Source organism: Penicillium cinerascens (assembly GCF_028974065.1).
Source record: "Penicillium cinerascens strain IBT 15544 chromosome Unknown contig_9_segment0_segment0, whole genome shotgun sequence".
In the NCBI taxonomy this organism is placed as follows: Eukaryota; Fungi; Ascomycota; class Eurotiomycetes; order Eurotiales; family Aspergillaceae; genus Penicillium; species Penicillium cinerascens.
In genome coordinates, this window is record NW_026695296.1 from 76893 (window position 1) to 94272 (window position 17380).

Consider the following 17380-nt stretch of genomic DNA (forward strand, 5'->3'; position numbering starts at 1 on the left):
ACACGACTCCGCGGCACTACAAATCGCGTTGAATCTCGCGCCAATAGCCATAAATTGACCCAAATTGAAGAGGAATCGCTTAAGAGGTGGATATTATCAATGGATGCGCGTGGAGCAGCCCCCAGGCCCTCTATAGTGCGAGAAATGGCGAATCTTTTGCTTGCAAAGCGCGGTTCAACCCCAATCCAAACAGTCGGCGAAAAATGGGTCTATAACTATACCCAACGCACTCCAGAGCTTCAGGCACGCTTTTCACGTCGATATAACTATTAGCGAGCAAAACAAGAGGATCCAAAGGTTATTCAAGAGTGGTTTGATCGCGTACAAGCTACGGTTCAGCAATACGGTATCCTACCAGAGGATATCTATAATTTTGACGAGACGGGCTTCGCGATGGGCCTCACAGCGACCGCAAAGGTTATTACCCGAGCAGAATACTACGGTCGGAGAGCGGTTTTACAGCAAGGAAATCGCGAGTGGGTGACTATAATCGAGTCAATAAGCGCTTCTGGGTGGGCGCTTCCGCCAACGATTATCTTTAAAGGCAAACTATATAATCAGGCTTGGTTCGGCGACCTCCCGGGTGATTGGCGCTTCGAAGTTAGTCAAAACGGGTGGACGACCGACGATATAGGCCTTCGATGGCTTCAAAAGCTATTTATACCGTCAACGAATAGCCGTACGCAAGGCCGATATCGTTTATTAGTCCTCGACGGGCACGGTAGCCATCTAACGCCTCTATTCGACTAAATTTGCTCGGAAAACGAGATAATTCCTATTTGTATGCCAGCGTATAGCTCGCATCTTTTACAGCCGCTTGATATTGGTTGTTTTGCGGTTTTAAAGCGCTCTTACGGAGGCTTAGTTGATCAAAAAATAAGGCTTGGCATCAACCATATTGATAAGCTTGATTTCCTTATAGCCTACCCAACTGCTCGCGATAGCGCTTTTCAAGCGCTTATAATAAAAAATAGCTTCGCAGCAGGGGATTTAGTGCCATTCGACCCAGAACGAGTGCTTTCAAAGCTCAATATCCGGCTTCGGACGCCCACACCCTTAGGAAGCCGCCCATCTAGCCGATCTAGCGTTTTTACACCAAAAACACCCTCAACCGTCGCCGAATTGCTAAAACAAGGCGCGTCAATCCAGGCCTTCCTAAAACGACTCTCACACAGCCCTCCATCGCCCTCACAGACGGCGTTAAACCAGCTTATCAAGGGCTGCCAGCTCGCTATGCAGAACGGCATATTACTTGAGCAAGAAAGCAAGGAATTACGGGCTGCCAACGCGGTGCAAAGGCAAAAACGCGCACGGGTTAGTAGGCAGATAGCCTATGATGCTGGGACCTCAGTGCTAGAAGCTCAGGGGCATAGGGTTACCCGTGAGGCTAGTTTACAGCCTATTATACCGTCTCTAGCAAACCCTGGGCAGCCTATTCAACCAGCAGCAGCGCCAGCGCAAAGGCGTCAATTTGCGTGTTCTATATGCGGTGAGAAAGGGCATAAGGCCCCTAGATGCCCAGTTAGGTAGAATAATTAATATAAAGGCGTTTTGGTTGAAAAAAATAGATGTAAATTAAAAAGCGGATGGTTGGGTGGCTGGCTCGCTTACCGGTTACGTTAGTATTTAGCTGAATCCCGACCCTCGTCGGGAAGGACAATCAATTATTCCGTTTCATTCTCTCAGAGAGTTGGATCCCAGGTCACGTGATGCATATAGATCTGTAGGAGTGGCTGCCTGTTAGGCAGGCACTCCGCTAGGCAGCAGAGAGATGAGCTGCTGCAACTACAAATAGCTGGATCTTTTCATATAGATCAATTATCACATTTGTACCTCAATCCAGGGTTCAACTAAGTCAGAGATATGCCGGCTACCGCAATTATACAGACCCATGTACGCACATGTGAAATGGGCCACTTCTTGAAACGAATTTAGAGCCTCGCCAGGGTCTTCCCTGGCCTAAGTTCCGTTTGCATTGCCAAATCACGGGCGACTTCGGATTCGTTATGACGCCTCCGCAAAAATCAGTACAGCATCCGGCGTCTCGGCTCGCGAGGCGTGGTCTAGCTAGCCCCCTATCCCCTCTCGAGAAACTCCAGCAAACTTGACGCGCTATCAAAAGTGTCGCCAAATTTCTCCACAATTCCCGCCATAGACTCCTCAGACCGAGGCAGTCCGTGTCTCAGGGTTACCCGGTCGCCACAGACGCACCGGTCGCTGCCTTTGAAGCGAAATGCCTTCGTATATAGGACAGCAAACAGTTCGCAGTTCGCAGTTGTGCGAGAAGGTAAGCTCGACTCCTCGGTGGAAGACCGTAGATCCATCTTGTGTACTTAACAGATAATGTGTTGCTTATCGTAAGTGGGTTCCTTCTCCAGGCTCTTTCCATTTTTTCTCCCACTGGACGTAGATATTCTCGTGGATGAAAGCTTTATTTCGTGGCAGCAGGGACCAAAATGCGTAGTTTTTGCCCTCTATGGCTGCTTTTTGACCAAACGGTCCACTAATTCATTCCGGGGAGCTTCGCAATGCCCTCGTATCCGTTCTAGACGGACCTTGACGCAGTGGGTCTTGGTGTTTGTGCCTACTCGTATAAGGGCATAGTCTCACTGCTGTTTACGTCCGTTCCCCGGATTCTGGATGGCTTGCAGTGCTGACATGCTGTCGTCGAGGTTGGTGGCGGATCTCTCACGCTCGTCGGCTGGTCTTCGCTATTGGAGGTCGACCTTGTTTATGATGTTGATGACATGCAGATCCCAAATCAGTTCCGCGGAATGCACCGACCATCATCGGTTCGGCCTGAATCTGCAAGGATTCGGCAACTTCCAGTTGTCGTCGAGCGTTACGGCTGCGACACCCAGATGATCTTGGCGCCACGACGCAACCGGGTAGACGACAATGTCTTATGTGGGTGAAAAATGGATTTTCGACGTGCCTGTACATGCCCATCAAACCATGACTGCTGTTTCAGGCTCGAAGATAGGCTTTTGGCTGACCCGATACTCCAAACGATCGGTCCAAAAGTGGGAGAAAATAGCATGTAGAGTTGGAACAGCGCCAAAAATGGTGCCTGCGATAGGGAAGGCCACCCGCTCTAGGAGATACTTTGGCATGTACCACTTGCGATGAGAGAAGCCAGTACCCGAGAGATTGGCAGCATGCATGGCCTGTATTCGAGCTTCAACACAAAGCTTATGCCAGCGGTCGTATAATACAATAGCGACATTCATACCCATAAAGGAAAGCGTGCGTAGCATATTAGTCAAGGAAAACGCCCATACCAACATTGGGTGCAGCCGGTCACTGGGCGTCCAAACGGTGTAGAGAGCGGAAAAGACTAGTAGTAATGTCACATGACACGGTAAAAAATGTGCCTCCCACAGCAGGTGGAAGAGTATAAAATGTCGTGGCCGCAGAAGAAAGTCCCGACGGTTGAAACGCATGCAGCTAATCATCTGTCGCACAGCAAATCCCGAGTCAAGTGCGCCCCACATATGCCGTAGGGCTTGTCGATATCTAGCAATAGTTGTATTCAGAACACGCTGGCAAGCCCGGCCTTTATCACTCGATACATTGCACTGACTAGCAGGTACATAGATTGTTCGAGTGATCAAATTTCCGGCGGTCTGGAAATAGCATTTGAGTAACATATGCATATCTTCTCCAATAGCTGTTGGGTCGCTGTCCCACCCGCCAACCTTTTCAACTAAAGACAACGGCAAGGAGTACACGGACGTTGGCATTGCGATCGAGGAGCCTGGATACATTGTAGATATACCGGCAAATCCCCAAAGGAGATCCGCACAACGAACTAGGGTCGGTGTCTCATGAGAGTTGCGGTCGAAAATGATCGGACAGCAATAGAGCGACCGCTCAGCGTCAGCAAAATATAAAGCACGAAGTCGCTGGATCTCAGTGAAATATTCCCTGGGCAAATGTGTATCGGCTAGTCGTTGGTCAAAATTCTGTACTTCCAACGAATGTGACTATAGGAACGATACTTACCGTCTATGACTGTCACAACCACATTACAAAGTTCCGAGTGCAAAAATTCCCGGTAGGTCTTGATGATATAACGAGCCGCGAAGGCCACGTTCGAGCCCTTGCCTGCTATTTCCGCATCAATTCCAGATGGATGAAAGGTAGTTTCAATCCTGAGAAACGAATGTTCGAAGGTAGCCGCTAGGTTTGCTGCTTTTTCCACAGCCATTCCTTCCTTTTCTTCCATTGCCAAATAAATCTGTCCACGGCAAATGAATTTTCGGTTTATCAAGTGGTATTTCAAAGACAGGACTGACCTCATAATGGGACTTTGCATTCGGATGGCTTGCCAGGACTCTCAGGGTCGTCCGTAGTGTGTCTTCATTTTCGCGGTAGTTAGGAAGAATGATGGCGTGTATGATCTCCTTGCCCCTCGTTTCCGATCTGATTTTACCCTTGGTCTTTCTGCAGTACTCGTCCGTGGAAGCGTGGGCATGGCTCCAGGTATTCGACTCACAGAGAAATTGTCGATCACAATTGCATGGAAACGAGGTGATCCTTGGACAAGAATGTCTCTGTAACGCTAGCCGAGTTTTCTCGGTAACCCAGACCAGCGCCCAAGCCAGACGGAGGGTGAATGCAAACATATTAATGTGAATCAACACAGTATAAACGACAAATGCTTTCTGTGCCAAATTCAAGGGAACCTGCACTTTCTCTTCGGGTCTTCCAACCTGGTAGGACAAAAATTTCCTCAAGATGCCGGAAAAGGCAAGAAAAAGAAGCAAAACCAGAGTCAGGATACTGAATCCAGGAAGGCAGCGCGTGCTCCATCGTAACATATCGACAATAAGTGTTCGAAATTCACGAGATGTTTTTTGGAGAAAACAAGTTAACCGTCTGGTTTCAGTGAATAAATCAGTGACAGAAGAAGACCGGTGCAGCTGCAGATAAATATGCCGCTTTTCGCCGTCAATGCCGTTTGTCGTAATGCTTCCGCTTTCGGCGGGCGGGTCAAGTTTGAAATCGGCATTTCAGCAACCGAGAAACTCGAGTCTTAAGCAACTATAGTGCTAAACACCCTGAAGTAAGAATTAAACTTAGCCTATCGAAGTTAAAAAGCCCTCATCGGCCTGATTTCTAGATTCCAACACCTGTCAAGATTGGAAACTACCGGGTTTGGAAAGATGACGATACGACACGGGTCATTCGGATATGGAACTTTGTTGCCTGAACAGTTTTTGCCGCACATTCCTCATCCGGTTGCGGGCAAGTCAAGACGCAGCAGCATTTTCAAGAGTTGGACTGACAGTGCCCATAACCGGGATTGGAAAGAAAATCGTCATAGAATTCCAGAATGGGTCGTCCATCCAGAGCTAGGAAAAGCTTGTATTGAGAAAAAGATCGAGGTCAGAATTTATCCGGTCATTTGGTCGACCTGCCCCGCAATAATAGTATGATGCGCAACATCGATTTCGTCCACTCAGCTTCTCCCACCCTGCGAAGCGGACACGGACCCCATCCCGCTGATAAATGGTGCGGTGACACCGTGGCCCGCCCTCGCAGTAAACCCCTGATTCGATGAGCATTCACGAGAAAGTTCTCGAGACTCAGCTGTGTGATGGTTAATTTCCCTTAATTTCCTCCGAGGTCAGTGCAAATTTTCAAAACGAGTAGAACCGCCATCTCTACCGACGGTTGCTCCGCTACTTTTTTCCCCACGCAGCTACGCAAAATAAAACATGTAGTAATAAGAGCTAAAAAGTTGGACAAAGTCCCCCAACAGCCTCACTTTCCTTTTGCGCCTCAAGACAAGCTAAGAATTGACGGGCTTCTTCTCCATACCTAGCCTTGCTGACCCTAAATTTCCGTTTCTCCTATTTTCAGCGCTGAATCAAAAGCATAGTGTATTAAGTATATTATAAGTAATGTGGGTTACCCTTATCGTGGACGCATCCAGCTCAGATGTATATTCGTAATAAAATGACGCTCCAGGCGTACAGGCTGCTTCTTCTGAAGACTTCACTCTCCGACGCCGACTGAGTCCCACCGTGGAGTCCGTTTGTCTTCTTCAATCCAATCTTTGATTACGCAAGGGGCACGGTCTGGACCCTGGCACACCTGGCGCCGGTTGAGATGCTTGAACCGGGGTCCGAGGGGTCCATTTACATAGTGGTATTGACCGGCGAATCGATACTGTCGCGAGTCACTCAGCCGATAGAACTTGTCGCCCCAATGGCCGCGGAAGTGGAACCACTCTGTGGGCGAGGCGGGGCTGAATGTGGATGCGCGCAGGGCGTCGTTGTCAAAGTCATATGTATATGCATGGGTGTTGAGTAAGGGATCCCACAGTGGGCCCCGATCGGTCACATCATGCAGAAGTCCCCATGGCAGGATGTACTCATGCACTCCGGTAGTGGCGTACATGGCATGACTTCCCTCGGCAGAGTAAATTACCGGCTGGGACAAGTTAGTACTTGGGACTCTATTTGGGTGGAGTCTTGACTCACCCGCTGTCCGATCTTTTCAACGGCTTCATATCGATACGCTTCACCAGCTGCGTGGGCACTGAAGAAGAGAACCTTTGGCTGACCGTCGTAGAAGCGCACGAGACAATGCTCCCAATCTCCAACATGGTTGCCAAACCGCATATTGACGACGGTGTTGCCTAGATTGAATCCGTAAAAGAAGAACCAAAAAGCATCCACCACCCCGTTACCCTTATCCATCAGGAGCAAGATCGCAGGTGCATCGCTGCGACCACCCGCTTCCTCGGTACGCGTATCTTGGAGAGGGTCTTGAATCTTTTTACCGCCATAGCGTTTGTGCAGCTCTTGTTTCAGCAATCGGTGCGCTTGGGCTGAAACCTTGTCTGTATCTTCGCCTTTCCGGTGTCTCAGATCAAACCACTTGGCACGATCCAGTTCGGTATCATCCGGGATCTCCCCATCCACTCGACCGTCCCAGTCAGGCCATGATTCTTTAGTCTTCTCGTCTGATTCGGGGATATTCTTCTCACCCTCCAGCCAAGGGGGCTGGGTCTGTACGTCGTCGTCACTAGTCAAGAATACATGGCGTCCCCCTTCCCATTGGTTTAGGTCATCAAGGTCCTCCAGTGTCGGATGGTCCCATTGGGCCTGGACTGGAGTGTAATTGAGCATAGGAGTGGTGTGGTAGAGATGCTCTGCGATATCACCGGGCCAAAACAGCTCTCCAGAGTAAAGATGGACGAGCGGGGCATAGTCAAAAACATAGTCGGGGATCTCCCGCCTAGCCCACTCCTCGGCATCCCACTTGGACCGATTACTAGACCCGCAGAACCAGAACGACCGCCACGGCTCCGGTTCGGTATCTTTTGACTCTGAAAGTCTTGCCGAGCTGTGCTGTCCAAACTGTGCGTCAGCCGTTTGGAAATGCGCCACGCCGCAGACACCGAGCCAGCGGCAGCTCTTGCGGTCGAGCCAGGACCGCGAGCTCGCGGTCCAGCTCGGCTCATCTTCGTCCTCCTCATACCACACAAAGGCCGTTGGTTTGAGGGCGTGGAAGAGGCTGTTGATGAGTAGATATACGATCAGAGTCAAGAGGGAAACAATGGTAGCCCTGGCCTTGCGAGTCATCTGCTGAAACGGGTCGGCATGGACTATCAGTGGTGGCAGCTGAGAGTCGTGATGTTCATGAACTGAAAATACTGTTCGTCAAAACCTCGTTCGAGGCCGAATGGGCAATGCAATGGGACACAGTTGCCAAGGCAGTGATTGGGTATGCCGGGAAATTTATAGTGGGACGAGAAACAACAATTGGAACAACCAGAGCACACGACGTGGATGAGAGGCGTATAAAGTAATTTGATCAGTGACCGGGCGTTCCGTTTCCAGCAAGTGTTCCTCGCGGAAAAAAAAAAAGAAGACGGTTTTCGAGCAGGTTAGTGCGATCGGCCGAGAGTTTGCGGAAACGGATGACAACCGCCAGGCCGAAATATCATCATCATAGAGTCCCGGTGGTCACACGTGGGAGTTCCGTGCAGAGACTAAGGGTAAGGTCTACTTGGTTCGAGCCAGAACATTACCCGGATCGAGGTCAAGGTGGTAGATATCGATCCGGTGATTACGCCCGCAAGAGCCAAGAAAAGCTTAGCTTGCACAAATTATAGTTTAAGACTTGGGCCATGTGCCCCACTTTTCTCAGCTGTCGGCGCGCCTAGTCGCAATTCTCGCCATGACGCAAAGTACTTGCTAGTTCATACAGTGATGCAGCAAAAGTTTCAACACCCCTGGACCTAACCCGGCGATTGTAGAAACACTGTCTAGGCATAATCCCCCCACGTTGCTGGACAGATGTCTAACTAGGACGAATGCTTTCAATTCCAAGACAAGAGGTGGGCCTGTAAATGCAATAAGTACAAATAGTCTAAATAAGGGGCGGAAAATGTAGCGCTCTAAACCATACAGGACAATTGATCGCAACAGACGGGAGTCAAGAGGGTAACGGTAGGCTCCCACAGGTCTGATCGTCTCCATCATATCGGTTCGCCCACTGAATGCCCACCTGACTGTCATTCCCACTTGATCGGATGAAACAGCATGCTCCGTAAACAAAGCCGGGATTGTCCTTCTGTGTCAGCATGCTTTTCGTCCTCTACATCGCCCTCCTTCCTTTCACTCAACCACCGGCGCCATAGTCGCCCAGCGAACTCTGCATGATAGTACCACGTCGTGCCCTTGAAATTGTGCTCATTAGCAAAGGCAAAAGGACTCCCTGGCCCACCGGCCGTGTGGTCTTTGCCGCCATTGAACACCTTGTCGACGGTTTCTAGAGGCCAGGATCGCTCCAGGTAAACAGGGTGTGGGGCAAAGACTGCCTTGAGGCCATAATGTAGCGCTACTGTTTGCGGAAACATCTCAGTGAACATGCTATGGTGCATCTTCCACGTTTCTTGATGCATGGTATTAAGTAGGCGCCAACTAAGCCTGCTTGCTGTCACAAGGGTCGACCGCCGGGGAGGCAGTGAATGTCTGACGTCATATCCGGTGATGTCTTTGCTGAAAACCCAGCCACTGTCCTCAACATCAAATAGAGGGTTGAGCGTGATCAAGTCGGCTGGCTCATCGACACCGCACAATGAAACGTTTGCATCACCCTTGCGTGATTCGCCCAGGTAGTCCTCCATGACGCAATTGACCTGCTCTTCTCTGTCAAACTCAATGGGGCCCATAATGGGTTGGCGTCCGCTCGTCCGCAGATTGCGTTGAATGTTTTCGGTGAAAGCTTCCCAAGAACCATGAAGCGCGGGGATATAGTACCGTGCTGATCGCTCCCAGGCCCCGGTGCGCGGCTGCCTTGCCGCCCAGTCTCCAAGCCTGGAAAAAAGTTCATAATATGAACCAATATAGCGTATGTCGAGCTCCCAGTTCCAGAAATGCGCATATTCAGGATGATGGACGGCGAAATGTTGAAGTGGCATATGTGCTGAGCGATGTACACTGTGGATGTCTCCGCCCGATGGGTTTTCGACAGAGACTCCAAAGTTCCCTGGGTAATACAGCCTCATTTGCGCCTCTGACCACAATGTGCAGATCGAGTGGAACTCCTTTGGGACATGCTCATCCAGCACACTTTGCCGTGTCACTGCATCTGCCCAGATGGGAATATCATCATCCTTCACGTGCAAAAGGAGATGTACCGCATACTCACCGCCAGACTTCAGAGCCGTTTCGCTGATCAAGGCGCGAATTTTCAACTTTGCATATTGCGTCCACAAGAAGCCGGTGTAAGTCCGGATGACGACGGCTTGTCTCTTCTTCTTTCCCGATTCAATTGTGCCATCACCGGCAACGAAATGTTGTTGGTTTGACTCGTAACACCGGTGTTGCGCCTCGCCCCAGTCGATATCTCTGTAGTCAATAAGGCCGGTCTTCTTCCAAACGTCCGCGACCCTTGGGTCTAGCCGGTGCGACATTCCTTCACCAGTTCCGCCTTCTTCAATGCTGTAACCCAATCCGTACGGGCCGTATCTACCGTACCGGTCGAAACAAATATCGTCTCTGAGATGGAGAAGATTGTGGGACCCCATGGCTGGGAGTGGCTGGAACTGGGGAACCCCACTGTAGGCGTAAAGGTCAGGAGCTTCTATCTTCGCGGCGGAGTCGAGATAGCAGTGTTCTATCAATTCGTGTTTACTACCTGTTTCTTCTGTCTGGTCAAGATAAGGTTGGAATTGGAACAACTGCGGCGGGCTCAAGCGATCAGACGCTGTCGGTGGAGCAGAATTCGTTAAAATTGCATTTTTGGCGTTGGGATACTCCGGAGAATAGTTTGAACATGTCACGATTGACTCGAGACCATGCGAATATCCGTCCAGTCTGTATATTCTATGTCAGTGGCACTCCCACTCGCAGCGAGATGCAGTTACTTACATTGGATACTTCAACCAATGCGGAGAGAGAGTTTCCACGGCCCCTACCATTCGGCGAGTCCCATGTATGACCCAGAACAATAGTATGACTGCGATGATGATACCTGTCACTAACTTCCGACACACACGTCGCCCGGCCGGGAAGTTAACGAAAAGCTGATTCTCGCCGGAGTCGGGTAGTAGCGTATAAGGGCTCCTACGGGTCAGCGCGGGAAAGTGCTTCAAGAAAAAGCTGCGCAAAGCGAGCAGAATAAACGCCATGAATTGTGGTAAACAATGATGGGCTGCTTGTATTATGGGTAATCTCTGTAGATTAGTAAAAGCAACGGCCACAACTTTCCACGGGCTTAGACACCGACAACGGCGCTCCGCGTCATATCAACGCAAGCAAACCAGTACCCTTCCAAGCATTTGCCGAACTTCTGGTGGTGTTGGGGTTTGGGCCTGGCCAGAAGTGCCGTACACCCGAACACTTCAGTCACAGTAGACATCGCCGGTTTTGGGTAAAACTAGCCACCAGCAGGATCAATGCTCAACAACCCGGGCGCAACAGTCTGCGGGAAAATTAAAATGCAACCCTCCTTTTGCGCTGGTATTACCCACTGCCTTCAAATCCGCTTATGCCCATACGCTCATGGAAGCTTTTAATATGATTTCCGCCACCCAGGGTCCACACGTCATTTTTCTTGCGGATGAAATGCTGCCGAAGGGGGCGCTGGCTCGACAGGATCGAGTATTTGGTTGGAAGGTTAGGGGCGGCAAGGGGGGTTTAATAGTATCAATTCCGTATATTTATATTCGTGAGATATCCAAGTCGTGGGTGAAGCGGACGAAACGCGCAGTTCGACTTTCACGGCTTTCTCAGTTGGTGACTATCAGACCGGCCGACAGCTGCGTCAATTCATGACGGCTTCGATCATAGGCACTGTATGTTCCCTTCTTATATTTTCCTTTTCTCCCTTTCATAACCTCTATCAACAGCATCGCTTCCGTCGATACATCCATCAACGAACGGCGGTTGCAGCGAAGAGAAACCCAAAGGAGGGGCACACGATGGGCGATCGCTTGCAACGAATTAAGCTTTCTATATGTGCCCTATATTCGACGTATTGAGGCTATGTCGCGGGCATGCCTGTTTCGTGTCCGCATGACAGGTTTCATGATACGAGTTTTGTATGTCCGGAACCATGCGGACGAACCAACCGAATGCGGCCGTATAGACCGTGTGCGGCATCAACTGGAACCACATTCCATCCTCTCGTACTCCCAAAGAGATTATGGATAGAAGCGGTGAATCCATTGAGCAGGAATTTCGGGTAGGGGTAGGGTTGCGAGAGGTCTCGGGTGCCAGATTTAAACTGGCTCTAGGTCTTAAAACTGGAAGATGACTCGTGTCACTAGGCCTCGCCAAAACCCGCCCAAACCCGCCCACGAGAACCGGAGGGTAGTTAACTAAGCTATCCAAATATTACGTCATCTCTCACTATTGTACAATTCACTTATTGTACCTGATTTCGCTTGGATGGGAGGGCGTACAATAAGCGAGAGCTGACTGTATTTGGTCACCTGCTTCAATGAATCTGAACACAAATAGCGGACTTTCACGAACTCGATGAATTATACATCTTCTGTACCAAACCTCCAGCATGCCTTCTCTTCAAACCAAAGCGATCTAAATCCGTGTCTATTCATTCAGTAAACGAACATGTCTTACCCATTTATCCACTCGAGGCGTCCATAACAGTGAAAGGCTATTCAGTGCGCCGGAGACAGATTCCCATTTGTCCGGCCTTTTGTCTCACCGACTACAAAATTCAAGGCGCGACCCTTGAATCCGCCATTTTGGATCTCAAGGATGATCGGAATGGTCGACGCCAAGTCTCGCACCGGAAATATTGCTCTACTTACGTTCAACTGTCTCGCCTGCGCTCACTGACTGGTCTTCACCTTCTACAACCGATTGATATGAGTGACCTCCAGCACAGGCCGGATCCTCATTGCTCGGTGAGATGCAAAGATTGCAAGCCCACGAGCTCGAGACTCTTGCTGCATGGCAAACCAATAACTCCAGATAACCCACCGCATGCCCAATCATTCTCCTCCGCGTCTTGCGCACATGCGCTATTAAATTAATAAAGACAGACCTCATGCTCTCTATTCTCTATTCAACGTCTTCTTGAGAGGAGCAGTGAGAGGGCTTTTGGACTGATCATAATCACATTCGTATCTACACATATAGTTATGCACCGTTACAGGTTTCGACCAGGCCATCCCTGCGAGACCACGCCGCATGGCGTTCTAGCCTAAAATAAACTATTTTCCACATCCTCCCACCTTCCTCGTCTTTATAGCCACAAACCCGTATATGCACTACCTTTCTATGTTTCCTAGAATATCAAGCCCCATACCTAACTACATTCATTTCCGTCATGCCATCAAATAAAGATTTCCCGGCAATTCTTCACATCCGCGATTTCATCGAGCATGTCGAACCGGATCCAACGCGCCCCGGTAAAGGATTTTCCATGCAGTTGCGTGTTTCACTCAATATCCCAGACAAAGATATACGATCAGACGATGTTGAACAGGATGACATCCCCACCCTGATTCGATTTTTTAATAAGGGCAACCGACCTGAGCTATACCAACCAAACGCTTTTATCTATGCATGGGGCACTTTCCTCACCAACTCCTCTGACAGTGAGGACTTCCATATTCTTCTTTATGCTAGCAGCGTTGATCGATGAAAACAGACTTAGAACGAATATGTCTGGTCAGAATGGATTTTATGTTTGAACAAGCATACTGAGCTTGAAAAACAGGCCGAAATCGCCTCCTTATACTTGATAGCACGAAAATCACTACTCGATAGACCTTAGGCCGTAAATTGAACGGAACTATCACACTACGTCTGCCTCCTCATTTCTCATACTAAATAGTAATGATCGTCTTAACCCCGTTAAGCGAGCGTAAGTCGGCGAGCCGAGGACCTAATGCGTGCTAGTATAACCCACACTACTTCCCTATACGTTGCTTCTTTGCTTTCGTTAAGTTGAAAAACGCAATATTCATTTATAGTCTAGTTAGGTCCTCGTCTGTCAAGACACTATAGCCGACGCCTATATTATTATCTCCTTGTAGAGCTCTACTCTAATGGGAGTAAACTGTAAGACAATATATATACGTTCTACGAAAGAGCTGCCTTGTGCGCGACCGTCACTAGATACTCGGAAATTCGATAGAGCCGAAGCTTAGAAATGGTTCGCACAAAATGGAGAATAGCGTAGACGATACGGGGCACTGCTGAAGACTGAGTCTAATGACTAGTTTTAGTACTTAGAGGTTGCCGATACCCTTCCTTATTGTTTAACATCGGTAGCTACTGGGGACTTAGATTTAGTACGTTTGACATTAATGGTTCTGGTTTTTTTAGCTAGTGTCCTACTAAATATGTTAAAGGAAAATGTTCTACGCGTCTTAGATATGTTCGATCCTGGCATAGGCTATCTCGTTGATGGCCCTATAATCGCTAGCCCCTTAAGTGGAATATCTTGTGGGTTTACGACTTGGTTAATGGCTGAATACTATATCTATACACTGATTGCGCCTTGTCTCAGTACTTATTGGGGGTTGTGTTTGGACGAAATCTATCTTAGATCTTGGGGTTAGTAGGCTACAATATAAATTGCGGCCGCGTATTAACCTATCGATAGTAAACTTGCCTTGACTATAAAAAGGTTAAGCAATCTCTATATTAGAACCTCTTATAGTGTTTAGGCGGTATTAGGAGAATCTCACGTTCTAAAATAGGCGTCTTCTTACCTAACGCTAGCCAATATTCCTTCACAAGTTTATATAGTGCTTTCGGAACTTTATTGTCGCGAGTAACCTATACTAAGGTATACTATTTAGAAGAACAATTGGTATATTCTGCCGTTCGATACATTTCGATATATATATTAAAGGCTATAAGAGTACCTACTATATATACCTCGAATGTGCCGTCGTAGGATTGCTACTATTCTAAGGACGGGCGTTGTGGGCCATCGCTTTTCTATCGATGCGGCTGTAGCCTATATTCTGCTAATGCTAGCGTATGCCGGAAGAGGTTCGGCTTAGCCATTATCACTAAGTTACGAACTTCTCCGCGATTAAAGGAGCCAAACGAATAAGTACGATAGGAAAGCGACGAATTATTGACGGAAATTGTTCTCTAGGAGTCTATAGAGAAGCGAGGATCTCCGAAGTGCCGAAATTCTTAAAATATAAGTAGTGTGTCGCTAATCCGTCCTCTGCCCTCTTTAATAGGGCGGCTTTGTTTTCTGGATTAAGTAATCCGTTAGTAGCATAGGAGGCTAAACATTGATATATAACGAGTATTTACCACAGCACCTGACGCACTACTAAGAATGGCACTAAAGCTCTATTTAGAGATAATTCCCTATAGTGCTCTTATTCATTATAGAGCGATATTAGTCGTGATATTATAGTATTATAGCGTTATCGCTAGCTAGCTATAGCAGTTGACTTTCGATGGGATTGGATATTATTGGAAACTTATAAGAGCTACGGAAATAAGATATACGTACTATATATAATGTATTTTAAGCGTCCGTGCCTAGCACGAAAATAATTCTATCTTGAACGTAACTACCAGTAATGACTCTCCTTATTAGGTCTTTATTCTCTTATATGTTTTATGGCCGAATGATCTCCTACGCGTGACTAGAGGATCTCTCCTCTCGGGTATTTAGGGCCTCGTGCTAAACTTTCTGGGACGGGCACTTTAACACGGAACCCCCAATAGGTACAGAGGGATAAAGTTAGTAGAAGATAGTCAAAATCATCTATCACTTTAGGGTTAGTAACGGAGTACTATATATAGTGCTAACGGGATATTAGACGGTCACGTCCTTAGTAGATATACCAGTCCCCCATCTAGAGATATAGTTATAGGAATCGTAGTACTAATATCCGAAGAACTACGTATATATATAGATGCCTTCCTAGTGATACGCTTAGCGTCGGAAAGAACTATATCGCCTCGGAGTGGTTTAGTTTTCTACTTTATTCCATAAGCATTCTTAGTCGCTTATCGTAGGCTCTCGCTGCCAAAAAAACGGTCCAAAGACCTGCTATTCTTGGATAGGATAAATAACAGGCACTTTAGACAATTCTTGCCTAAATGGCGCGAGATTACTTTCCGCCTATGTCTATTATCCCTCCTGTTGACTGTCAACAGAAAGGCTTTATGCTATTGCGCCTACCAAGGAGGGAGAGAGTCAGTGAGCTACCAATACCTAGGATGGATAAAATATATTAAACGTATTAGACAAGAATGCCGCAAAAGCACATCGAGGGTTAGGCGGACAGGGCCATCCAACTATATATATTACTATTTACACTGACAATGTCCAGCGCGCGCGATATGACGATGTAAAGCGGTGCAACAAAAAACTCATGGTGATAACGCGACCAAAGAGAATAAGCCTAAGGTATAACTAATACCGCCCAAGCCAGATGAGCAGTACAGATGGGCCACCGGTAAATCACTGTATACCACCCGAGATCTGGTGTTTATGCCAGCCACAGGAGCAGAACGACTTTTCAATAGTGCGTGGGATATTTGCCACTACCGCCGAGGTTCTCTCAACGACTCAACTACCGGAGACTTGATGATGTACATGTGCTCAGAAAAGTTTAACTTGGGTAGCCAGCAGCTAAGCAATCTAGTGAGATTGCCGACAGAAAGAGGTACCGTGGGGACGCTTGAAGAAGAAGAGGAACACTTTGACCTCATCAGCGATGGGAGAAGAAAGCAATCAAAATTCATTTACGAACAATGAAGTTGCGGCTGAAGAAGTAGTACAAACATAGAAGCATCAGGTTCGGTGTACCAGAACGACGAGCAGAATGTCGAGGAGGGAACAGACGAGGATGGATCATAGATCTCTCAAGAGATCTGGCAGAGTGACAGTGCCATCTAGGAATAAGCGAAGAATATGATTTGTACTTTCCTTTCTACAAAATATCCGCAGAAGTCAAGCGTGGCAGACGGTGCACTCCAGGCTATCAAACCAGGTAGATACACAGAAGATAGGGAAATACAGCACAATACAATATTTAATGTAAGCTGATAGGTCAACTTTTTTGCTTTTGCGGGTCGTTGGTCTGCTGACTACCCGACCCAACTGGTATGCGGTTTTTCGCGGGCGGTTTGAATCTTGGGCGGGTTTTGGCGAGGCTTACTCTGTAGTAAAGGTCTTGTAATTGGAAAGCCCGCAGCTTCGTGCCGCTGCTGCCACCTACAGAGATATAGGCCACTGAGATGCCGGTGGGCGCGTTGGCTTGGAAGAAGACCGGGTAAGCTCTCCTTCAAATCTCGCAGGATCAAGACCTACACTATTGTATGAAATGCGCATGAATGCTTCTTGTCTACCTTCCACACATTCACAAACCTCCTCGCGCTTTCCGCTTGCCCATGACCTTTTCACATCTCAGCAGCTGTGACACGTAACGGACTGGGATTTAGCACTTGGCTCTCTCGCTCTTCTGAAAACTGCCGTAAGAGGGTCCACAATGTTTGCGAGCGATACCGACCCAAGGAATTTCAAGTAATATGAAGACGACCATCCCTCCTATTTCGGCTCTGTCAGCCAGCTCTTGCTCGCGTTGTCAAGTAGACAATTCTATCCGCTTCATATGTGAGCGCAGATAAAATACAACCGAAGGGGTGAGTTCCTTTCCAGTCTCTACGTATCATCCATAATTGCAACGCTTACGGCCCATAGAGACGTGTAAATGCTCGAGCGGCATCAGCACTGGCTTGTCGGAGGGTTTCACAAGCAATACCGACGTGCTATCGAAGGTCAGGGTCGCCCGGCGATCTGTTAGAGCCCGAAACAAATGGGCACCTTCTCACGCACGATCTTCTCGCACAGTTAGATTTCTTAGATCGAGCTGAGGTCTCTCGCTTTAAGGCATCTA

The 17380-nt window shown here is 48.2% G+C and overlaps 3 protein-coding genes across 3 annotated transcripts; 1 reads left to right on the forward strand and 2 right to left on the reverse strand.

The window, feature by feature from the left end:
- Nucleotides 1-6003: 6003 nt before the first annotated feature.
- Nucleotides 6004-7598, reverse strand: N7498_006838 (Vacuolar protein sorting-associated protein 62; the record flags this gene model as incomplete). The annotated part of the gene is made up of 2 exons (XM_058453900.1): nt 6004-6441; nt 6492-7598. 2 exons carry the CDS (start codon nt 7596-7598, stop codon nt 6004-6006), a joined length of 1545 nt encoding a protein of 514 aa, XP_058306149.1.
- Nucleotides 7599-8533: 935 nt separating this feature from the next.
- On the reverse strand, nt 8534-10051 carry N7498_006839 (DUF3405 domain-containing protein; the record flags this gene model as incomplete). The annotated part of the gene is made up of 1 exon (XM_058453901.1): nt 8534-10051. One exon carries the CDS (start codon nt 10049-10051, stop codon nt 8534-8536), a length of 1518 nt encoding a protein of 505 aa, XP_058306150.1.
- A 2771-nt stretch (nt 10052-12822) lies between these two features.
- N7498_006840 (uncharacterized protein) lies at nt 12823-13140 on the forward strand (the record flags this gene model as incomplete). Its single annotated transcript, XM_058453902.1, has 1 exon — nt 12823-13140. One exon carries the CDS (start codon nt 12823-12825, stop codon nt 13138-13140), a length of 318 nt encoding a protein of 105 aa, XP_058306151.1.
- Between the last annotated feature and the right edge of the window lie 4240 nt (nt 13141-17380).